We start from the raw sequence: 25,935 nt of genomic DNA, 5'->3' as shown, positions 1-25,935 counted from the left end.
GTGTTTTGCCATAAGAGGGACGTTTCTGGGCGGAAAGGCAATGTTTACCCCTCCAGCCAATCACAGAACGGGGGCGTGATAGGCAATTGCGATGTTGACGTGCAGAGTGACTGTGAAAGTGGCCAGAGGCAGGGGGCGTGAACGTTGAGCTAGTATAGGTTGAGAATTATGCCATGGGAGGAGTCCGCTTTGAATTGTTTGTTTACAAACAGAAACAGTCACAACTTTGGACTCTTAACTTTCACATAAAATTTCAATGAAATTTACCATATATGGTAACACTTTATAATAATGTTTCAATGAAATTTACCAAATATGGTAACACTTTATAATGTTTGTTAGTTAACCATTTGTAATACATTAGTTAAAGATGAAGTAATGAGAACTCAAATTGAACTAATTGTAAATATGAAAAGATTAGGAATAAATAATTTACAAATTGTTAGCTAATTGTAAATGCATTAACAAAAGATGAAGTCATGATGAGCTATTATCTGAACTCATGATGAACTAATAATTTGCAACTATTGGAGAATTATAAACTCATACCTTGCAAATATTAACTAATGATTAATTCGTGATTAAGAAATATCCATTACTAATCATTAAAATGCATAAACAAAATATAAAGTCATGATGAGCAAATGTCAACTCATAATGAAGTATAGTAATTTGCAACTATTGAATAATTATGAACTAATAATTTCCAAATATTAACTAATGATTAACTCATAATTCAGAAATACCATTACTAATAATTAAAATGCATAAAGTAAAAGATGAAGTCAGGATGGGCAATTATGAATTCATGTTAAAAATGTGTATCTGTGGTATTGACTGTAATAAAACTTTTTTGCAGATCCATTCCAACGTTCAATATTGCTGATTACGGCAATATTTGTAGACTGTTATCATTTACAACTTATATTTTAATGTGAACAAATTCTCTGCAAATGCCTTTCTTTCTTTTGTTATCATGAACAAACTAGATTTTCATATCAACAATTCATTTACTCATCTTTTTCAGCCCCTATTCTAAAGTGGCAACACATTATGTTCAAATGCTTACCATGTTATCTACTACTATTTGTATATCATGAATAAGTATCTTTTCATGTCAACAACACATGTACTATTTTTGACCACACACGTACAAAATGTTTCTAGTAATATTTTATTTGTAAATTTCCTCTAAATGTGAACAAGTCTTTAACTTCAGTATGTTTTACATTGCCAATCCAAAATCAAAACAGATTTTTCAGACAAATGGCTGTGACAATAACACATATGTGTACTACCTTTCCAGTAACAGGATCAACCACTTGAAAACAAAAAGGTTTTTGAACAGGCAGCCCTTTTAACTAACTAGTACAATGTAGATGTACGAACCGGTTTGGTTTCTTAGGTTCATCTCTAGGAAGAATTAATTTAATTAGAACCAATAAATCAACACACGCACACACACACACACCCACGCACACCCCCCCCCCCCCCCACACACACACACACAATAAGCAACTGGAATCACGGATGCGTTAAATGGAAAGAACATTTATTTACACACAAAAAAAAAAATCTAAAATATTTACAATCACTGCCCAACTTATCTAAAATATTTACAATCACTGCCCAACTTACCTATGCACAGCAACCTGGGGCCCAAAAATAATGACAAAATAATTGTTCCTCCAAATAGGCATAGTAATTGTTCTGTGTTGTGGTATCAACATCAAAGTTGTTTGTCAAAGTGATTAGTCAAAGTGCACTCTTGTTCAGCCAAGTCTACGTCTACTACGACAGTGAGGTAGGATCTTGAAAGTCCAGCTACTTAGAAAATGAAGCAGGCACAAGTTCAGATCAAGGGTTGCTCACCATCTCCCTCATCATGGAGAACTCAAAATTCATTTCCACCCTTTGTCAATGGTCAACCACCTAGCCTGTATGAAGTAAACAAGACTATTAACTCTTTGACTGCCAGACGTTTTCAGAAAAGGGATGCCGTCAGTGCCAGCCGATTTAAGCATTTTGACTGATCTTTCAAGGTCCACAGAAAATGTTCTGTTTGGACTATGGAAACACACGTACTACCAAATGAAAGATTGGACTTTCATCTTCAGTTTGTTTCTACCTTATTCCGTTCTTTAGTAATCAACAATAGAAAATGGTTAGTTTCACCCAATTTCGCCTGTTTTGGACCAAAATACGGAGAAATCAAGCTTTTAGTGAAACGATATTATTTCATGCATTCTAGTTAATTTTACACTTCTTTTTGTCCATGAATGATGCCACAAACACCTAAATAGTGCTTTACTTCTATAAAACACTACTAGTGTTTTTTGATAGCAAAATACGTTTATTTACATTCAACAGTGTAACAATTTGACAACAATTTGGCAAACTATTTACAAATGTGTGCAACTGTGGTGCTATTTACAAATATGTGGATGTTTCAACGACAGTTTTTCTTTTTGTAACACTCTCCTGCGTGCAAGGAGACGCAACAGCATTTGCACAACAGATTGCCTCTTCGCGTGCTCCACTTTCTTGCAGGCCGTTTTTTCCGGGGAATAGCAAGTATATACTGCAGTGTGTGTTGCCATCAAGTCTAATATCAGGATCATGCTACGGTTTCGTTACGGTGATTTTACGTCTGGCTTCCTCATGTCCTTCAGTTGCTACACTGGGTTGTAAGAGATGTTCTGATCCATTTTATCCACTCCATTCACGGTGGCATCGTAGTCCAGAAACAGTGTCTTCTCCGTGATCAGACTGTACCCGCTCCTCCGATGAATATGCATTGGACTCGGGGTACTCTTCATTGTCCGATCGAATGTCCGGTCGGTTATTGTGCGCGTTTTCCGGCCTTAGCAGCGGTAGCCGCGCTAGCCGCGCTTAGCCGGTGAGGCTTACTACGTGATCATAACAGTCGCGTCAAGGCTTCCAACTTTGGCGTCAAGCTCGGAGTCATCATCATCATCATCAATCTGCATTGGTCGATGCCAACTCTCCATCGCCCGATCGAATGTCCGATTGTGTAGAAGTACCCGGTCGGTTATTGTGCGCGTTTTCCGGCCTTAGCAGCGCTAGCCGCGCTTAGCCGGTGAGGCTTACTACGTGATCATAACAGTCGCGTCAAGGCTTCCAACTTTGGCGTCAAGCTCGGAGTCATCATCATCGTCGACATCAATGCGCTTTTTAGTATTGATTGATGCTTTCCGTCTTTGAAAAAAATGCTCAAGCGTGAGCTGCTTGCAACCGGTTGCTTGGTCAGCCATTGTGGCTTCATCAGCCATTGTCTCCTCAACACTCTAGCTCCGCCTCACGTCTTCTACTGACGCCCACGGTGGGCGGCCCATCCAACCTTGTGCAAAGAGAGTCATCGCTGCCCTCTAGGGGCCAAAACGAGTCTTTTACTAATCAGATCTGCCTGATACTTTCAGCACAGCTGCCCAAGGCTTTCCTGCACCCGTTTCCAAAAAAAAACAAAAAAAACATAGGGGACGTCTTTTAACGTCCTCGGCGCCCTTCCCTAGGTTTATGCTAAACGTTTTATAACGTTTATGGCGGTCAAAGAGTTAACTGTACTGATCAAACATTGATTATCATATAAGCCACATAACATATTCAATATCTAAGCACTATTGTAACACAAATGTGAATCATGAAATGTAATTTTAGCAGTAATTGTCTTCATTTTTTACATTTTCACCGTATTATAAGGCACAGTCACAGTTACTGGTACTATTTCTGTGTTTAATACACACACAAGGCACACACATAACATTTCTGCCACTTATTGACTATGGAGATGTGGTATGGGTGCGTCACTGACATGTCTTCACTCTATATACACTGTTTATCACAGTGTCTTAAGGTTTGTCACTGGTGATGGTCGCCTCACACATAATTGTGACTTGTACATTAAATCTGGGTTACCTTCCTTAAGTGCACTTGAGTACACTCACTGGCTGACTTTGATTTATAAAACCCTTCTTGGCATGGCTCCATTTTATTTAAGGACTTTTATACAGAGAACTGCAGGACATTATGCATAAGGCGCACCGCACTATTGGGCGCACGCACGGTTAAACATACGCTAGCTCAAAACATGTTAGCATGCTATTATGCTAAAACATATGCTAGTGCTAGCGCATGTTTTTAAAAAGGCAGCGAACGGAACAAAATTGAGTACAATTGAAGTAACAATGTACACAGTGAGTTCAGTTGTACTTGAAGTATATAACAATGTACTCATGTTGCTTTTGATCAATCCTAATCCACAAATCCTTAAAGTCCTCATGATCTTCTGTATCCGGAACAAACAACTGGGCAAGTTTCTGATAGAGTAGACAATATTTTTGTACTCTTAGCGTGTTCCAATAAATTGAAGTTGAGTTTCTGGTGAAGGGGTTCCTTTGCAAAGGTTTATTCAGAAATTTCTGATAACACAAATTAAGTCACCCAAGCAGTGATCCGTTCCAAATGTGTGTCTCCTCCTCCAGCACACAGCACATTTATTGAAATACAGTGTTCACAGGAAATCGCCTCTCCCCTCCCCTCAGCAAGTTCTCATAGGTACAAAATCAGATTAGACTTCGACAGCAGTATACCAGCTTGCCCTTGGACTTTCTTTGACCGAACAGAAACTCCTACAAACTCTACTCCCTTAGATAGTAGAAAAGAAACCTGTTACCTTCCTCTTTCCCAGGCAAGAGAACAAAGGACTATAGATTGACTTAACATATGAATTAACTGTTGTCTTATTATCACACAGCTCTAACTAATATTAAAAACGGTTCAAATATAAATCGAAACAGAAAAACAATGTTAATAATCTAACATTTCCCATCAAACACGCCAGGCTTAGTCTCGTCATGTCCTCGGAAATGATACCTGCTTTTGCGTTTGCCCAAGTATTCACGATCCATTTACAAATTGTGGCATAACTCCGCACGGTGCTGCCTCCCAGTCTTGGTAAAGCTGTGGTGTGATCTGTTTAGCTACACTGTGTAGACTTGCACTACTTCAAAGTGACTTTTGTGATGTCTGTTGCTGTAAGTGCACGTTGTTCAATAAAGCATTTAAAAAAGAAAGGGAAAAAAAAGGAAACAATACACTACTGTATGTAGTAGTTTAGCCCGGACACCCCTTTACATTTGGTATGTTCCATCCCGCTCACTTTTGGAGGGAGCTGTCAATTAAATAATTAACTTGTAAGTGGCTCGTTAAGCTCTTAAACACGCAAAAAAAAAAAGAGGACACATGCTCACTAAGCTCTTAAACACGCAAAAAAAAAAAGAAAAGAAGAGGACACATGCTCACTGAACATGCATGCTTTAGCGCCATGGCATACGTTTTAACAAAAGTAACAATTGGCAGAGCGAACACGTGGGGGTGGTCGGCGGTGCAGGGGGCGAGGGAAAAGAGGGGCTGGATGATCCGGCCTTTTTCCATGATTTTTTCTCTCAGCTGTTTGAATTAGCAGCGAACTCTACTATTATTATTGGAGGAGACTTTAACACAGTCTTAAATCCATTAATAGATCGTTCTAATAATACAACATGTATAAGGCGATTACAATCTACTAAAGTAATAGGGGAATATATGGATGATTTTGGCCTCGTCGACAGCTGGAGACTTAAAAACCCAAATAAGAAGGAATTAACCTTCTTTTCCGCTGTGCACCGGTCTTTTTCAAGAATTGATTTTTTTCTTACAAATAACTCTATTGCTGTTAAAACTGTTACAAAAATACATCCTATTATTATTAGCGACCATGCACCAGTCTCCCTTTCCCTACAAGTTGATTATACCTTTAAACGACCACCGACATGGCGTTTTAACATCTCACTGCTAAACGACGCCGAATTTGACAAAATTATAAGAAAAGAGTGGGCAGACTTTTTGGAAAAAAATTACTCTCCAGACCTATCTCCATCTCTTCTCTGGGAAGCTGGGAAAGCAGTAATTAGAGGTAAAATTATATCATATTCATCTTATAAAAAGAAACAGGATCAAAAATTTGAAAAAGACTTGGAAGATAAAATTAAACACCTGACGGATGAGTACGCAATAAACCCAAATAACCAATGGACTGACTTACAAAATACAAAAATACAGTTAGACGATATGCTAACTAAAAAGACAGAGTTTATAATACAACAATTGAGATACAACAACTTTGAATATAATAACAAATCAGGTAAATTTCTTGCAAACCAACTTCAATCTCTTATAACGGCTATAAAAGGGACAACTGGTGAATGCATACAATCACCAGAAGAAATTAATCAAATTTTTTATAACTATTATTGCAACCTATACTCAGAAACTAACAAGCCTAACCCTGAGCATATTGAGGCATTCCTCAGTAGCATAAATATACCTCAGTTATCTACTGAATATAAAGTTAGATGCGCCACTCACTATAAACGAGCTGTACAGTGCGGGCCAACTGGCAAAGCACCTGGCCCGGATGGTTATCCGGCTATATTTTTTAAGCACTTCTGGTTAATGCTTGCTCCACTATTCTTAAGAGTAGTAACATAAATTAAAACTAATGGTCACATACGCCCACACATGAATACAGCAGCAATTCAACTTTTATTAAAGCCAGAAAAAGACCCCACCCTTCCATCAAGTTACCGTCCGATTTCACTAATTACCACTGATATTAAAATTATCACTAAGGCTTTCACATCTAGACTAGAAACAGTAATCCCGACAATCATTCATAGCGACCAAACAGGCTTTATTAAAGATCATCACTCTACTAATAATATTAGGAGGCTCTTTAACCTTATTAGCATGTCACAGCGGCATGATAAAAAGGCAGTTATTATATCATTGGATGCAGAAAAAGCTTTCGACAAAGTTAACTGGTCCTTCCTCTTTGCTGTTTTAAATAAATTTGGCTTTGGGAAGTCATTTATTCACTGGGTGTCAGTATTATATGATTCTCCTAAAGCTACAGTTACTACTAATGGGATTATATCTCAGAGTTTTACTCTACAGAGAGGCACAAGACAGGGATGCCCACTGTCCCCTTTATTATTTGCAATATTGAACCGCTTGCATTAGCCATACGCCAGGAAAGAAGGATTCAAGGAATTCGCTCTGGGGTAACAGAACATAAAAATTATCTATATGCCGATGATATTTTACTTTATTTAGAAAAGTCTGCTATTTCGTTAGGGGAAGTATTTAACTTAATAACTAAATTCTCACAGTTATCAGACTATTCTATTAACTGGACAAAATCAACACTTCTACCTATTACAGAAAATTCATGGCACCCTGCAAGCCAGGACCCATACTACTCATTTCCTATAGGTAATTTAAAATACTTAGGCATAAAAATCTCACCTAAATTAACTGATTTAGTTAATTTAAATTTCACTCCACTTCTGGATAGTATTTATAGTGACTTGGAGCGCTGGAATAATCTTCCTATTTCTCTAATAGGACGAATAGCCACTATTAAAATGAAAGTTTTACCCAAAATAAACTATTTTTTCTCAATGATTCCATTTAAACCTACGGCTAACTGGTTCCAGTTGTTGGACTCAGCCGTTACAAAATTTTACTGGAAAAAAAAAAGAAGCAAAGATTAGTCTATCTACTCTTCAGAAAAATAAATCCAAAGGAGGTCTAGAGGCACCAAATTTTATGCACTATTATATAGCCAACCAGCTACAATATATTATTTTATGGGCACAACCCAATAGAGATACTAACTGTTGGCTGGAACTAGAACAGAAGGATTGTAATAACCTCAGACTCCTAGATTTACTCTTTATTACAACATCGATTAAGCGACATAACTGCTTTAAAAATCCAATGATTTCCGCCACCCTGACTGCCTGGTGGAAGGCACTAGAAATGACAAAAGCCCAAGTGGAGCCCAGCGGGCTTTCTCCCCTATGGCATAACCCCGACTTTCAAATTAACAACCAATCGTTTTATTTGAATGTGTGGGAGCAGAAAGGAATTACACATCTCCACCATCTCTTCTCAGATAATATGTTTATATCATATACATCCTTGCTCCAAAAATACAAAATAAAAAACGGAAACTTTTTACATTATTTGCAAGTTAAAAGTATGATAAAGAAACAAATTCCAACACTCCAGGGTACGCTCCAACCGCCTGTTTTAGCTAAAGATATTACCAAGCTTTCTCCGACAACAACAAAAAAACTCTCAAAAATATATAAGTTACTTTCATATACTGATAAAACGTCTTTACCCATCTCAAAATGGGAAACAGACTTGTCTATAGCTCCGGAATCTGTCTTTTGGATTCAAGTTTGTGAAAACATTTTTAAAATGACAAAACACACAAATTTACAACTTATCCAATATAAAATTATTCACAGAACATACATTACTCAATATATGATGAAGAAAATGGGACTCTCAGACTCCGACATTTGTCTCCAGTGTTTACAAAACACTACAGACACTTATTTTCATGCTTTATGGTTATGTACTCCGGTTATGTGTTTCTGGACTAAAGTCTTAGAAAAACTTTCCGCTGTCTTGGACTGTAGGATACCGTTCTCTCCAAACTTGTGTTTGCTAGGTGACTTAACAACAATTGACTTACCACATAAACAATTTCAATCTATACTTGTAGCCCTTACTATCGCAAAAAAAACAATTCTTGTTAACTGGAAAAATAAACAAACTTTGAATATCGACCAATGGTCTAACCTCCTCATTAATCATATTTTAATGGAAAAAATATCTGCCTCAAATAAAAACCAAATGTCAAAATTTAAAGAAACATGGTCTACGTATATAGAATTTTTTTAACCTAAACTTGGATCTTAATTCTGCCTGTTAGCGAGAGTCACAGCAGCGTTATAACTTGCATTGATGTTTCTGTATTAGGCAATTTGTAACTAATGGTTGTGCTTCTATAGTCAGGAACCCGGCTGCTGCCAGCGGGATCGAGCGGATTCACCTCCGATGGGCACCAGGGGTTGATATTCGGATTCACGGCATGCCAGTGGGTTAATTCTGTGGGTGCTGTCCCCCCTGGCTGGGCGTGGGCGGGTCTGCCCCTCTGTTGGCTGCTGGGTGGCGGCTGTGTCTTGGCTGTTCCCTGGGTCTCTTGGGGGGTGCTGCGTTGCAGGGCTTTCCCTGGTGTCGGGGGCGGCGCCGTTCCGGCGCGGTCCGTCGCTCTGGGCCCGGCGACGCGGTTCGGGGCCTGTGGGCCGCCGGGGTGCCCGGTGGTTCCCTCTCCCCTCCCCCTTCCTCCCCCTTGCTGCCTCTCCCTCCTCGCCTCTCCCCGCCCGTCCTCCGCCTCCCTGTCCCTTCTCCCTCATCACCCTTCCTCCTCCTCTCCCCCTCTCTCTGCGGCCCTGCCGCTGCCCCCTGCCCTTCTTGTCGTCTCCTTCCCCCCTCCCTTCCCCCTCCCCGGTACGCCTTCCTTCCCCTCCCCTGGGCCGGGGGCTCCATCCATGGCCCGGGTCTCGGTGCTACGGGGGCCGGCGGGGGTGGCTGGGGTTTGATGTCGTGCCCGCCCCGCTCCAGTGGGCGTCCTGGCACCTCGGGCGGGACCCAGTATCCGGGGGGCGAGCCCTATCGCCCCGCCGGACGGGTCCCATATGCCCGCCGGGGTCCCGGTGGGGTGGGTGGGGGCTTGGTGGGCCGGTGCGCCTCCTGCCCCCGCCCGGTTGGGGAGGGCCCCGCTGGTCGCTCCTCTTAACTCACTACACTAGGTTTGCACAATACACTTTTATAGACATATAGGGCACATAACACACTTTGGGGGGTGGGGTAGGGTGGGAACACCGTCTTCACCCTACAACTCCCCTCCAATTTTAATACACCACACAACTTGTGTGTGGGGGGGGGTGCCATTGGTTGGGGGCCGCAGTATAGAGCAGTGCTGCGGTCCCCTGTCCGTGTCCCCGCCCCCCCCCCCCCACCCTATCTATTTTTTTTAATGCACCACATACACTCAGTAACATGCTTGGGAGGCGGGTGGATCGGAGCGTGGGAATATCATTTCCATCGGCTCCGGTTCACCTGCTCCTAATTTTAATGCACCACACACACACACTTGTATATACACTGGGTGGGGTCACATTCACGGTTTAGGGGTAGAGTTCGCCAGTCGGCGAGCTGGCGGACTCAGTAACAGGGGTTAACTTTCACAAAGAACACTGGGGTGACGACCGGGGCCTTCCCCCGCTCCGGTGCCCCCATCTCCCCCTTCTGCCCCCGGTGTTCCGTCCCTCCACACGGCGGGGGGTGGGGTGGGCGCGGCTGCCCTCTGGGTGTCTGGGGGATTGGGGACCTGGGGGCGGCTGGGGCTGGGTTGGAGTGGGTGGTGGGGGTGGATGGGGGGCGGGGGTGCGGGGGTTGGGGGCCGGTGGGGTGCCTGGCGGGCCTGCAGTGCCCCATCCTGCTGCGTTGGGTCGGGGGCGCGGGCCGTGTTGGGGCGGGGGGCGCTCCTGCTCCTGGGTTTGCTCTCCGGCCGGTGGCCCTGGCGGGGCCCGGGGGTCGTCCTTTGGCGCTGCCGCGGCCTGGGGGGCCCTGAGGTGTTGCGCTTGCTCTGTTCCGGCGGGGGTCGACGGCTCCCCTCTTTGGTGGAGATTTTCATGCATGCCAGATCCACCACACCAGCATCTACCGAAACTCAGACACAATCTGTTTCCTCCTCAGGTCATTGAATCGGTGGAGGCTGGTGTCTGCGGATCTCACGCGGCTTCGTCTGTCCTTCCTTCCTTTTCTCGGTCTCTCCTTTGGTCTCTTGAGGCCTCCCTGATTTTATGTTTTTTGGATTTGTTGGGGTCTGGATGTTTCTTGGGCTGGGGAGGAGTTCTGGTGGGGGGTGTCTGGTCGGTGCTGGATTTCACCTTCCTTGGTTTTCTTTGGTCCCCTCGGGTCTCCTGGTGTTCGGTTTAGGTGAACGGTATGAGATTTTTTCTAATAGGTTTTCTGGTGAGCTAACAAATACACGCACGCACGCACGCACGCACATACACATACTCACCCACACACACAAAAAAAAAAAAATAATAATAAATAAATAAAAAAAAGAGCAATGATGATGACATTTCCGAATGAACAATACTGAGCTCTTAGAAAAAAGAAAAAAAAAATCAGTGGAGGCTGGTGTCTGTGGATCTCACTCTGCTTCGTCTGTCCTTCCTTCCTTTCCTCAGTCTCTCCTTTGGTCTCTTGAGGTCTCCCTGATTTGTTGGAATTTTGATGTTTCTGGGGTTGGTGAAGGACTCTGGTTGGTGGCCCGGTGGGTGGTGTCTGGTCGGTGCTCGATTTCACTTTCCTTTCTTTTCTTTGGTCCTTCCTCGGGTCTCCTGACGGCGGTGTTCAGTTTAGGTGAACGGTATGGGATTTTTTTAATAGGTTTTTGGTGAACTAACGAATACACACACACTCGCACGCACACACACACGCACATACAAAATAATAAAAAATAATAAAAATTAAAAAAAAGGAAAAGAGGGGCTGGAGAACTTGCCACCAAGTTGACTCTTCCGTGCTCTCATGTATGTCCTCAGTCAGGTCCGCCTTTCTTGTATATATGCGGGAAGTCCTCTCACACAGTCAGATTTTGGACATTGGTCCACACATAAGGTGCACCTCACTATTAGGCGCACCGTCGATTTTTGAGAAAATTTAAGACTAAAGTGCCGTTTATAGTCGTGAAAATATAGTAAATCAAACAGGAATTATGATTTCAAAAAATGAACTATTTATTAGAACATGAAATTAAAAAGTTGTTTCATTTCAACCAACACATCAATTTTGGTAACTGAAGTCATGGACAAACAATATTCTGAAAAATCAATGAATACAGTACTCCTTTTAACAGAAACAGCTTGATATATTTTTTCATTCTATTCCAAATGTATTTCAAATAAAATGTACACAAAACATTTCATAGAAAACATAAAATCACTGAATTTAGCATCCCAAGAGTCAAACATCTCATTGGTACCACATACTTGGCCTTGTCACAGGTTTAACATAGCTGCACTACACTAGCCATTTAGCTTGTACTTACCAAGATGCCTGCCAAAAGATCCCGGTTGGCAGAATTCCAGCTCCCCACTCCTTTCTAGACATCACAGTAAGAAAAATAGGTGTCAACATACAGTATGGCAAACTGTATTGCAATAAGTTTTCATTTTCATTAGTGACCATGCTACGCCGGCTAATGCTAGCGGTTAGCGTCGATTAGCGCATGGGGCTAACTCATCAAAACAAGTAGAAAGATGATCGAAAACTCGACACACTATCTCCAACTAAGTTGCCGCTGATACAATAGTGTTCACTGACATGTACAATCGCGATGGCTTTTAATTATTTAATTTCGTTTTAATTCACTCGGTGTTTCTCTCTCTCTCTCTCTCTCTCTCTCTCTCTCTCTCTCTCTCTCTCTCTCTCTCTCTCTCTGTTTTGATTTTGGATTGGCAATGTAAAACATACTGAAGTTAAAGACTTGTTCACATTTAGAGGAAATTTACAAATAAAATATTACTAGAAACATTTTGTACGTGTGTGGTCAAAAATAGTACATGTGTTGTTGACATGAAAAGATACTTATTTATGATATACAAATAGTAGCAGATAATATGGTAAGCATTTGAACATAATGTGTTGCCACTTTAGAATAGGGGTTGAAAAAGATGAGTAAATGAATTGTTGATATGAAAATCTAGTGTGTTCATGATAACAAAAGAAAGAAAGGCATTTGCAGAGAATTTGTTCACATTAAAATATAAGTTGTAAATGATAACAGTCTACAAATATTGCCGTAATCAGCAATATTGAACGTTGGACTGGATCTGCAAAAAGGTTTTATTACAGTCAATACCACAGATACACATTTTTAACATGAATTCATAATTGCCCATCCTGACTTCATCTTTTACTTTATGCATTTTAATTATTAGTAATGGTATTTCTGAATTATGAGTTAGTCATTAGTTAATATTTGGAAATTATTAGTTCATAATTATTCAATAGTTGCAAATTACTATAATTCATTATGAGTTGACATTTGCTCATTATGACTTTATATTTTGTTTATGCATTTTAATGATTAGTAATGGATATTTCTTAATCACGAATTAATCATTAGTTAATATTTGCAAGGTATGAGTTTATAATTCTCCAATAGTTGCAAATTATTAGTTCATCATGAGTTCAGATAATAGCTCATCATGACTTCATCTTTTGTTAATGCATTTACAATTAGCTAACAATTTGTAAATTATTTATTCCTAATCTTTTCATATTTACAATTAGTTCAATTTGAGTTCTCATTACTTCATCTTTAACTAATGTATTACAAATTGTTAACTTGTTTTTTTCCTTTCGGCTAACAAACGGGATTATAAACTGTTACCCGTGTTGGAATACTTCTTCAAGACGCTGTAAGAAGATGACATTTCTCTTGTAGGAAATCCATACATCGGTGTGCTCAAGCACAAGGAGAGACTGTATGTCTTCAACTCCAAAGAAGCTGCTATGAAATTTGCCAACAGCCCTGATTACTTCATTGCACTGGTGGCAGAAAAAGCCAATAGTTCACCTGAACTGATTAAACTTCTCAAACTCCATCAAACTCCATCTTGTGTAAGCTGACGATTGTAGCAATTGCACCATGTAAATTGTTTTTGTGATGACCATTTTCAGTTTACATGCGTCTTTCTCGCCACAATTTACATGCACCATCACCACCAATCCCCTCATTACACACAGATTAACAGTTCGGCTGTTTTACAGGTGCAAGCAGGAAAGACACTACTTGTTAGTAAGTCTGAGAGTGGCACTCAGACGGATGTTCACGCACTGGTGACGAACATTGTGAAGTCATATAAATGGAATGAGTGGGAACTGCGAAGGTCAGCCATCAAACTGGTCAGTCAATGTATTCATCTATTAGTATTTTAGACTAATTATTAGGGATGATCCGGATACCTGTACAACACGAGTATCTGGTACGGATAATTGATATTTTCCAGATACGAACATAACCCGAATATAATTCCTTATTACCCGTATCCGACGCTCTAGCCAGCACTCCTCTCTCACTCTCTCACTGCTGCAGGCTGCTTCCTTTCCTCTCTCTCTTTTCTCCATGACGTGACTGACCAGTCGGCCCCCCTCCGCCCCGCACACACAGCCCCCAGCCCCCGCTGCTCCACCCATTTCCCTCTCCCCAACACTCACTCTGACGCTGACTACGGTGATAGAGCACTTGTTTGGAGCTTGGAGCAGCACGTGCAAAAACGAAAAACAAAATGCTATCTTGGAGACATGTGTTGAACTTATTTTCTCGTTTTTATTTTTATTATTATTTATTTCATGTTTTACAAGCGCTCAATATGCCTATGCACTACCGGCAGCGCACGCACAGTCAAGCATGTGATATTCTTCCAGAATACAACACGATGTTGCCACGCGTGCATAAGACTATATGACATTAAAATATCAATGTTATCTGACTCCCTGAAAAAAAAAAGGTTTAAGCCGATTAAGTGTCAAAATGATGATTATACCATGTACGCTGTAATATTGAACTTTTTTGCGCTGTGACGTGGTTCGCGCAGGCAACACAGCCCTGTTCATTTTGGACTTAATTCCTGGTTTATATTGTGCTATAAAAATGCCTATGGCGTCGTCAAGAATTGACATAATTTAGATAGCACTATGCACGCATATTGTTTCTTCGAGAAATAAAGGAGGGAGGCATTTGTGGAAGTGACTGACGAACACGCAGTGTATATGCCTACCCGTGTTTGTGTGCAACCGATCCGTTGGTGGCATTAAGAATTAAAAGTGTGACTGATTGTTACCAATATGAATAGATACGTATTGCTAATGATAGTCTGAAATTATTAGAATGAATCTCGCAGTATTTTTATTATTATTATTATTATTCACGCCGTGATGGCTCCCGTTGCATGTAGCTATAAACACAAAACACTTTATGTCCCAAAAAAATACAACTGATTGAGACCAACATTTATGAAAACATCTGCAGACATGTGATAATCATAGTCTGGAACTATTAGAACGAAACTCGCAATATTTTGGATAATATTTAAAACGGAAATGCAGATATATGTGGCACATTCATATGAATGTGCGGCAGCGCTTCCATCTTAAATATTTTCCAAAATATTGTTCTGATAATAGGTTATTTTCTTATTGTGATCAAAAACACTTAATCTCAATTCTCAGACTTTTCAGTAAATATTTATTCATACACATATATTATCTGAGTTTATATTTAAAAAAAAAAACTTGTTTGAAAAATAGTTATTTTGTGATCAAAAGCACTGATTTGAATCTCAATTAGGTTGTTTTGGCAATAGTTTTCAAATAAACAAAAATTATAGCAACTTGAGCAGGGAAGCCGCCTTTTGACCGGCGGGAGAAGTGACACGCGGCTGAAGGGTCGCTTCTGCGATGGAGCTAGCTGCCGGCAAGCTACAGCTCGACTCCGGTGGGAGCGGGACACTAAATTTTGCTAATGGCCTGGACGTTTCCGGTTTGTGACGTATGGGCCGCGTCCCAATACTTGAGCTTCCGCCTTTGTGCCCCTTGGTTGCGCGTTCCCGTCAACGGGTACGAGGCTGCGAGTGTGTAGTGTCCGAAGCATTTCAGATAGCTGAGACGCCCTCTCGCCGATGAGCGGGAGCGCGTGGTTAGGGGGCGCAGGGGTGGGGGTGCGAGTGTTGGAACGTGGCCAGCAGTGGCCGGAAACAGCGCTGATGTGTAAAACACGGAAGTCCCATACCATAACCGTAACCATAGGTCACTCTTCTCAATTCTGATTCTTCATCATTTATTTTTACATATTGAAACCTGTTATTTAAATAACTATTTAACAATTTCAACGCAACACCTCTCATGCCACATTTCTGAAAAAGTAATGGGTGATCAATGGTATCAAATGCTTTACATAAATAAATAAATGTACCTACAGCATGTTGGTTTTTATCCATTGGTAGCTATATTTTCTACAAATTCCATCACTGCCAATGCTGTTGATCACTTGTTTCTAAATCCATAGTGGTGGTCATTTAATAAACCATATTTAAAAAAAAAAAATTAAAAAAGGCATCAATTCGTTCTACAAAAAGTTTTTCAAGTATTTTAGAAAACTGGGCTAACAAGGAAACAGGTCTATAATTTGACACAATATGTTTTTCGCCATTTTTATACACTGGTATCACTTTTGCTATTTTCATTTTATCAGGAAAAATACCCGTCAAAAAAGGATTTATTGCAGACAAAGGTAAATAGTTCGATAACACAATTAATTACGTCTATAAGTGACATCAGAGTCAGTTGATTTTTTGTTCTTAAACTTTCTCACAACTTCTAGCACATCACTTGAACAGACCCCTCCAAGAAACATGGAATTGCAGTTTTTTAAAGTACAACCAATCTCATCTCTTCGTGCTACAATCCCTCTTGCCAAATTCAGGCCCACATTGACAAAAAAATATAATTAAATTAATTCACAATCTTGTCTGTATCATCAATAATAGAATTGTCATGTTTCACAATATATGTTGGAAAGTCTCTTTTTTTGACTATTTTTAACCAGCTCATTCAGAACACTCCAGGTTTCCTTTATATTTTTTTCTTTCTTTATTATAATAATCCTTCTTTTGACATCTCAAAACAGTTGTCAGCTTGTTTTTATATTTCTTATACTTATCTTCTTTTTCCTTAAATCGATCTTTCATAAATTCCTTATACAGCCTATTTTTCTTTTTACAAGCTTTTTCCAGCCCAATTGTTAACCATGGTTTCTCTCTCTTCATGGACTTTTTTCCAATTTGCTTGATTGGACCGTGTTTGTCATACATTGTAACAAATGTTTGTAAAAATGCATTATATGAGTCATTTGTGTCCTCTACATTAACTTCTTGCCAGTCATGATTCATAAATTCCGCTTTCAAAGCCCTAATAGCTTCTGGTGTTTTTACTCTACTTAACCAATTAATCTGTCCTTGATTTTTATATGTAAATTTATTATCCATTTTTAATATTGCAAAAACTGGTAAATGGTCACTTAAATCAGTCACTAATAATCCACTTTCTATCTTCCCTTTAATTACATTTACAAAAATATTATCAATAAATGTTGCACTATCTTGAGTTATTCCGCTAGGCTTTAAAATTAATGTATAGAAATTCAAACTAAACATTGTATTAACACATTCTCCAGTCTCTTCAGATATGTGGTCATGACCAACTTCTATGGTTCTCTAAATAACAGGGGTAGAACTACTTGCCCCTTGCCACAAATTACCCTACTCTTCCCTACATTTACACCTACAGAAACCTTTAACTAAAAGTTCCCATGCCAACAACACCCCCATCCCCCCCCCCCCCCCCCCTCAGTGTTGTATGCATAACATTGGTCAAATGTTGGCCATGCCACTTTCTTTCTGCATAAAAAAAAAGGGCCTCGACAGCCTGCCCTTGACCACGGCTCAGCTCGTTTCAAACCGATAAATGCCAACATATTAGTTTATGTGCTGTGATGTATTCTTTGTATTGTATTCTATGTATTCTTCAGTGGAAGCGGTCCATCCTCATAACATTCAAAATGGTTTGGAAATGGAAATAGTTTGTTTCATTCAGCATTAAAGTCTGTTTTAAATGACCAGAAACACAAAGATATTAAAACCCCAGCAGCTGACGTCACTGGAAGTATTTATTTCAAAAGAAGATGTGCGTCAAGACATGATCTGAGACCCCTTTGGATGGTTGAGTAACCTTTGACGTTCACTATTTTTCAAAGTGCATTGTGGGTAATTTTGAGTGCACTACATTTTATTTTGGGCATTCGGACACCCTACAAAATGGTGTGACCCCCTTAGAAGTGCACTATATGGGGAGTAGGGTGCATATTCGGACACAGGCCAGGAAATGGGTGTGTGCAGGCCTTGCTGCATTGCTTATGAAACACCCATATCTGTTGTCTAATCATACGATAGCAGTGTTGTTCAAGTTACTTTTGAAAAGTAAAGAGTTAGAGCTACTTCTCTGAAAATTTTATTTTAAAAAGAAAAACACAACAAATGACTCCAGTACTAGTGGTGGTTTAATGTATTCTCTCTATTTCTACCTGTCTCGCCTCGCTCTTCGTCGCTGTAGACAATTCTTTCTTTCCAACACATAACTTATAACACATACCAATATGTTTTTTGTGTCCTTTATCCGCTGCCATTGCAGCGTGTTAGTGTTCGTTCTACCCGAGTTTTGTGTGCGTGTGCGTGGGTTTGTGTTAGGGTTACAGGTAGCTGTAGCGACACCCCAACTTGGAGTGAAACTGCAGCAGAACCTGATGTGTATTGTGATGTGTATTGCGCACAAGTATGACGACAAACACACGAGCGTGGCTTCGCTATAACGTCTCCGCCGTAGCCTGACGCAGAAGTATAACGAGGCCTAAATTCGGGTTACGGTCAGAATTCCGGTTTCTGAAAAAATCGAGGTAATACGTTTACATGCGTGGTGGAAAGAGTTACTCCCGTTTACATGCTCATTTGTGCTGGAATAACCTGTTCGGACCGCGACGCACGGACGTAATTACGAAAATAACGTAATTTCTTCTTTTAACTTACTATACATTCAATAAAAGACATTATATTTATGTCACTCGCCATGCTAAATAAAGTAGTCCATTTCCTCCTCGCCCTAGAAGTGTGGTTCTTTACTGCTAGCGTCATTGCCATATGTTAGCCGGTCAATAACCTCTTCTGGGGCGTGCTGTGTTTAAGTTAGAGTGAGAAGAGACTCAGAGTCCACCTGAGGCTAGTCTGCAAGCACAAAGCTGTCAACACCAAGATAGCGCTCTCACAGAGAACAGCAGAGACGTTTGTAAATTACAGTTTAGACTCGCGTGCCACGGCGCTGCAGCGGGAGACTTTACACTTAAATCACGGAACATAAGTAACGTGTGTAACGCTCGTACAATACCTATAGGGCTGTTATAGAATGGGAAAATTGAAGAGTTACTTTAGAAGTTACAGCAAAAAGTAGTTTTGTTATGTAATGTAACAAATGTAAGGGAGTTCCAACACTGCATGATAGTGACGTCACAGCTCCACTTGGCCTGTGTTGTAGAACCACCTCGGAGGAGTTTCTGAAGAGCGGTTACATTTGTAACCTCACAGCCCCGAAAAACTGTAATGAAAAAGTGACCACTTAGAGTCTAGCAAGACTGTGTCGGTTTGGAACCGGTACAATGGAAAAGCAATTGGCTTAACATTTACCACAAAATATCATCTTGGGGGCCACAAGTTTGAGACCCCTGGTTTAAAGTTGTCAATAGTGTTGTGTGTTGTATGCTACAAATGGTATTTAGTGACTGATACAGCTATTACATACTTGAAAATTCTAGGCTGATCTTCGGACAACAGTCACACACTCAACTCAGACCCATCTGAGCCATATGAGACGGGAAAATACCACTCAAACTTGGCTCCCCAAGGAGGTTGCTTGTCAATGTAAGAGAGATGGTGAGACTGGTGTCCCCAGACCTCAGATATTCCTGGCCGGCCTGAGAGGACGCAGAGATGGACGAATGGAAAAAATAAACCTTACCAGATCTATTCATGAATAATAGGTGCTATACTAAATAAATAAAAGATTGTCTTGCACTTTTGTTGTCTGACTACCTTTATTGATGTTTTTTATGATAAATTTAAAGCAACACTAAGGAACTTTCAGTTTTTGTTGATTATGGACAAAAGTGGTAGTGTTTAACCTGAAAGAAGACCACATTTTTCTCAAGGACTTCCGGTTTGGTGAGCAACATCATCTCAGTGTCTCGTAACTCGAATTAAGCTTTGCTCTTTCTAGCCCTACTTTTTTTGACAACCTGACAAACATAACTGTAAATTTTGAAAATAAATTTTCATTTAGTTTTAGTTTTAGTCTTTTGACTAATATTAATTAAAGTTTAAATCATAATTTAGTCATGTGATTGTATTTCAGTTTAAATAAATAAATAAATAAGTTTATTTATATAGCCCTTAATCACACAAGAGTCTCAAAGGGCTTCACATGCCCACAGTTGACAAATATTAACGACATCCCCTAATTCATAGGTGTCAAACTCCGGTCCTGGAGGGCCGCGGTCCTGGAGGGCCGCAGTCCTGCAGCACAAGCTGATTCCAATCAGCAGGATCGTTTTATAAGGCTTATGCCGAGCTTGCTGATGAGCTGATCATATATCAGCTGTGTTGGAGAATGGAAATATCCAAAACCTGCAGGACTGCGGCCTTCCAGGACACCTTGGCCTAATCGAACCACAAGAGGGCAAGGAAAAAAAAAAGAAAAAGAAAAAAAAAGAAACCTTGAGAAGGGACCGCAAATGTGGTAATCCCCTTTCCAGGATGATCAGGTTGCAATGGATGCAGAATGGGCAAAAATTTACATAGTTTGTGATACTAAACATTATTAACTCGAATAGTGCCAAAGTCCATTGAAGTAACTGAAGCACAGCAAGAAGACGTCAGGGAAGTGTGTCCTCATCCAAATCCAGCCCGATTGGTCGGAGCAGCAATCTCAATGGCGGCAACTTCAAGGTGATGGTCCGGATCGCATCCCGGTCAACCAGCACAGAACCTGTAGTGCGACATCCAAATCAGTCAATAACACCTAACTCCCTCGTGGAGAAGGGAGGGAAAGAGAGCAGCGGCAGTCACCAGGTACACATTCAGCCAAATGCAAGAGTATAGAAATTAGTCTTAAGACGCGGTTTAAATGTTTTTACAGAGGTAGCGTCTCTGACCTCTGAGGGTAGGCCATTCCAAAGCACTGGAGCCTGAATCGAAAACGCTCTAGAACCCGCGAATTTTAATAGCTCTTGGAATCACCAAAAGACCAGCATGTTGCAAACAACGGTTTCGTGTCGGAACATACGGTACTATTAAATCAACGAGATAAGGCACTAAGTTGTGTAATATTTTATATGTAAGTAACAAAACCTTAAAATCGCATCTCAAGTAAACCGGAAGCCAATGCAAGTTGGCTAGTATCGGGGTAATATAATCGAACTTTCTCGTCCACATCAAAAGTCTAGCTGCAGCATTTTGTACTAATTGCAGATTTTTAAGACTAGTCTTAGGAAGACCAGAGAATAATACATTACAGTAGTCGAGGCGAGACGTAACAAACGCATGAATTATAATTTCTGCATCAACATCAGACAAAATAGGACGAATTTTAGCAATATTATGAAGGTGAAAAAAAGCAGTTCTAGTAATATTTTTAATATGCATTTGAAAAGAGAGTGTTGGGTCGAATATAACGGCGACATTTTTTACTGAGTCACTTTGGCTAATAATACATTTATTAAGGTTTAAAGAGGTATTTGTAAACGGATGCCGATAATGGGCGAGACCGACAATCAACATCTTGGTTTTATCTGGGTTAAGAAGCAAAAAATTTGACGACATCCATTGTTAAATGTCGGGAAGGCACGCCTCCAGAATACTGCAGTTGTGCGAATTTGTTATTTGTAGAGGCAAATATAATTGCGTATCGTCAGCATAACAGTGAAAGTTTGTTATATTTACATATAATATCACCAAGCTGAAGCATATAAATATTAAACAAGAGAGGGCCAAGTACCAACCCTTGTGGGACTCCACACGTAACGTTACATAACTCAGAGGTCGCATTGCCATGGATTACACGGTGCGTTCTCTCTTAGAGGTAAGAACAAAAGCACGAGAGTACTAAGCCTGAAATACCAATACATGTTTGGAGACGTTCTAATAGTATGCTATGATCGACGGTATCGAACGCAGCGCTTAAATAGAGTAATAATAATATTGACAAGGTATTGGAGTCCATTGCTAGGAGAAGATCATTTGTCACTTTAGCAAGGGCTGTCTCAGTAGAGTTAACGGCCCTGAATCCTGACTGAAAAGGTTCATATTGATTGTTACCAGCCATGTAATCATTCAGCTGTTGCACAACAACTTTTTCAAGTATTTTTGCAATAAACGGTAAATTTGATACCGGCCTATAATTACAGATACTTTCTGGGTCGAGGTTAGGTCGTTTAAGTAGAGGTTGAATAAAAGTGGATATTTTCCTTTAGCATATATTTAAACTTTTATACAGAAAATTATAACACACCTATTTTTTAACTGTAGTTTAACACGCAAGACACATTTAATACAACTGTGTCTTTATTGTTTCAATGAAACATGTTGAACTGACAATAACATAACTTAGTTTTCACCTAAATAAAAAATGTGCATAATTGCTTGATATTAACCATACAGCTGCACAATGAATGTAAACATGTTTGAACATTAAATAAAGTGCATTGAACTTCTGAGGGGTTCTTTTCTCCCACTCGTACTTCATTCCTTCTTATTGGATTGTGAATTTTTGTCACTGTGTTGTTTTCATTAGCATTTTAGTCAATGAAAAAATTGTCAGTCAATTTTAGTTATCGTTATCTTCTCAATGAATGGCTTTTATTTTTGTTTAATTTTCGTCTGACATTTTTTTTCCGTGACCAAAAATATGCCGAAAATTTTTCGTCTACGAAATTATCACTGCGTAACAGAAGAGAAGTTTTTGCTTTTTTCCTTTTTTATTATTTTTTGGGGGGGGGGGGGAGGGAGAGCTCAGTATTGTTCATTCGGAAATTTTACCGATTCGACATGTCATCATCATTGCGCTCTTTTTTTTTTGTGCATTTGCGTGTACATGTGTGTGTGCATGCGTGTGAGTGTGTACTCATTAATTCACCTAAAACCTATTAAAAATCCCATACCGTTCACCTAAACCGAATACTTCAGAATCCAGCTAGAGTCGTGAGGTTGTCAGGACCCGAGGAAGGATCAAAGAAAAGAAAGGAAAGTGAAATCCGGCACCGACCAGACACGACCTACTACCCACCGGGTTACCAACCAGAGTCTTTCACCAACCCCAGAAACATCTAAATTCCAACAAATTAGGGAGACCTCAAAAGACCAAAGGAGCCAAGTGACCAAAGGAGAGACTGAGAAAAGGAAGGAAGGATAGATGAAGCAGAGTGAGATCCACAGACATCAGCTTCCACCGATTCAACGACCAGAGGAAGAAGCAGATTGTGTTTGAATTTCGATAGATGCTGGTGTGGTGGATCTGGCATGCATGAAAATCTCCACCAAAGAGGGGAGCCGTCGACCCAAGCCAGGACAGAGCAAGCACAACCCCCCAGGGCCCCCCAGGCCACGGCAGCGCCAAGACACAACCCCAGGGCCCCGCAGAGGCTACCGGCCGGAGAGCAAACCCAGGGGCCAGGAGCGCCCCCCACCCCAACACGGTTCGCGCCCCCAGCCCAACGCAGCAGAACGGCCCGCCAGGCACCCCACCGGCTCACAGCCCCCGCTCCCGCAAGACCCCCCCCCCCCCCCACCCAGCCACAGTTGTAGGGGGAAGACGGTGCCCCGAGACGGATGGAGCCCCCCCGGGGGGGGGGGACGGGACTGGGCAGGGCAAGGAGCGGCGGCAGGGCAACAGAGAGAGGGTAGAGGAGGACGAAGGGGGACGAGGGAGAAGGAACAGGGAGGACAGGCGGGGAGAGGTGAGAAGGGAGAGGCAGCAAGGGGGAGGAAGGGGGAGGGGAGAGGGAACCATGGGGCACCCCGGAGGCCCACAGGCCCCGAACCGCGTCGCCGGGCCCGGAGCGAGAAAAGCGGACTTGACTGAGGACAGACAGGAGAGCACAGAAGAGTTGGTGGTGAGTTCTCCAGCCCCTCCTCTCCCTCCTCCAACAACCCTCCCTCCCGCACTGGTGTTTGCTCTGCCCGTCGTCACTTGTGTTCAAACTTATGTCATGGCGCTAAAGCATGCATGTTTGAGAATCTGTGATAAAGGGCAGCCGTGGCGGAGTCCAACCCTCACTGGAAACAAATCCGACAGGGACCAAACAGCCCGTATCAGGGGGCTCGGTACCCGGTACTCCTGAAGTACCCCCCACAGGACTCCCCGAGGGACACGCCTTCTCCAAATCTACAAAACACATGTAGACTGGTTGGGCGAACTCCCATGCACCCTCGAGGACCCTGCCGAGGATGTAGAGCTGGTTCACTGTTCCACAGCCGGGACGAAAACCACACTGCTCCTCCTGAATCCAAGATTCAACTTCCCGATGGATCCTCTTCTCCAGCACCCCTGAATAGACCTTACCACGGAGGCTGAGGAGTGTGATCCCTCTATAGTTGGAGCACACCCTCCGGTCCCCCTTTTTATAAAGGGGGACCACCACACCGGTCTGCCAATCCAGGGTCACTGTCCCCGAAAACCATGCAATGTTGTAGAGGCGTGTCAACCATGACAGCCCCACAACATCCAGAGCCTTTAGGAACTCCGGGCGGATCTCATCCACCCCCGGGACCCTGCCACCGAGGAGCTTTCCAACCACCTCAGTGACTTCAAACCCAGAGATAGGAGAGCCCACCTAAGAGTCCCCAGACTCTGCTTCCTCAAAGGAAGACGTGTCGGTGGAATTGAGGAGGACATTGAAGTATTCTCCCTACCGACTCACGATGTCCCGAGTCGAGGTCAGCAGCACCCCATCTCCACTATACACAGTTTTGATGGTGCGCTGTTTTCCTCTCCTGAAACGCCGGATAGTAAACCAGAATTTCCTCAAAACCGTCCGGAAGTCGTTTTCCATGGATTCACCGAACTCCTCCCATATCCGAGTTTTTGCCTCAGCGACCGTTACAGCCGTGTTCTGCTTGGCCACCCGGTACCTGTCAGTCCCACAGGCCAAAAAGGCCAGATAAGACTCCTTCTTCAGCTTGACGGCATCCCTTATCGCTGGTGTCCAACAGTGGGTTCGAGGATTGCCGCCACATGAGGCACCGTCCACCTTACGGGCACAGCTTCAATCGGCCGCCTCAACAATGGAGGCACGAAACATGGCCCACTCTGAACCAATGTCCCCCGGGCCCGAGGAGAAGTTCTGCTGGAGGTGGGCATTGAAGCTTCTGACAGGGGATTCCGCCAGACGTACCCAGCACACCCTCACAATACGTTTGGGTCTGCCAGGTCTGATTGGCATCTTCCCCCACTATCGGAGCCAACACACCACCAGGTGGTGATCAGTTGACAGCTCCGCCCCTCTCTTCACCCGAGTGTCCAAAACATGCGGCCGCAAATCTGATGACATGACGACAAAGTCGATCATCGAACTGTGGCCTAAGGTGTCCTGGTGCCGAAGTGCACACATGGACACCGCTATGTTTGAACATGGTGTTTGTTATGGACAACCCGTAGAGAGCACAGAAGTCCAATAACAGAACACTACTGGGGTCCTGATCGGGGGGGTTCCACCAATTCAAATACATCTGTCCAAAAGAGAATATTGATGTTGATAATTTTAACAGCATCATGTTACACATCGGTTTGGTTTTGCAAATAATTTCCTGAAATAATTCTTACTTGTTATATGGATTTGTTTTATAACTGGTAATTCTATGTTGTTGTTTTTTAATGCCATCGGAAAATAAACTTTAAAGCTGCTGGATCAAGAATTGGTTTCTGCAGAATCAGGAAATTTTCTCTGCATATTCCTGGGGGTACTAGCTGGTTTACGAGCCGATGGGCCACATCCAATATGGCAGACGTAGTGACATCTGGCCTACCTTGCTCAATTACGTGTCTTGCATACATGTCTATGTGCTAAACGGCCTCAAGCCTGTAGGCTCCACCTGCTTGGCATTTTCACTTTTGACGTCACGCGAACGACTACGGACTATTTAAAATACAGATTTAAATCTCGGGTTTAAACCTCGAAATAAAACCAGATACTGTACTATACATCTCTTTGTGGCGCCTGGAATTAGACGTTTTAGGTGCATGCCTGAATGCATGTGAAATGGATGGATCCAATCACCAGGC

The 25,935-nt window shown here is 41.9% G+C and overlaps 2 protein-coding genes and 1 pseudogene across 9 annotated transcripts in view; all 3 read left to right on the top strand.

The window, feature by feature from the left end:
* Positions 1-19,676, top strand: part of cfap206 (cilia and flagella associated protein 206) — a 121,382-nt gene extending 101,706 nt beyond the window's left edge. For 4 of the 6 annotated variants that reach the window (XM_086061198.1, XM_086061202.1, XM_086061199.1 and 1 more), the window contains 3 exons: positions 13,445-13,620; positions 13,771-13,905; positions 19,418-19,676. In XM_086061198.1, the coding sequence (XP_085917324.1) occupies positions 13,445-13,620; positions 13,771-13,905; positions 19,418-19,639 (533 nt within the window). In that variant the 3' untranslated portion in view covers positions 19,640-19,676. Of the gene's footprint in view, positions 1-13,444; positions 13,621-13,770; positions 13,906-16,252; positions 17,385-19,417 lie in introns of those variants that run through there. The other 2 variants (XM_086061201.1, XM_086061200.1) reach the window with 2 other exon arrangements.
* Positions 19,677-20,609: 933 nt separating this feature from the next.
* On the top strand, positions 20,610-24,892 carry LOC147158199 (uncharacterized; annotated as a pseudogene).
* An 837-nt stretch (positions 24,893-25,729) lies between these two features.
* The window catches only part of ube2j1 (ubiquitin-conjugating enzyme E2, J1), a 60,434-nt gene continuing 60,228 nt past the window's right edge, over positions 25,730-25,935 (top strand). The window contains exon 1 of one of the 3 annotated variants that reach the window (XM_086061151.1): positions 25,730-25,935. This exon is cut by the window's right edge and continues 170 nt beyond it. The gene's annotated coding sequence lies outside the window, so the exon portion shown is untranslated. The other 2 variants (XM_086061149.1, XM_086061150.1) reach the window with 2 other exon arrangements.

The sequence above is a fragment of the Leptonotus elevatus genome, chromosome 18, assembly GCF_054856555.1.
Source record: "Leptonotus elevatus isolate MCC_2025b chromosome 18, RoL_Lele_1.0, whole genome shotgun sequence".
NCBI classification, from domain to species: domain Eukaryota; kingdom Metazoa; phylum Chordata; class Actinopteri; order Syngnathiformes; family Syngnathidae; genus Leptonotus; species Leptonotus elevatus.
This window is presented reverse-complemented; position numbering and strand designations above follow the sequence as displayed.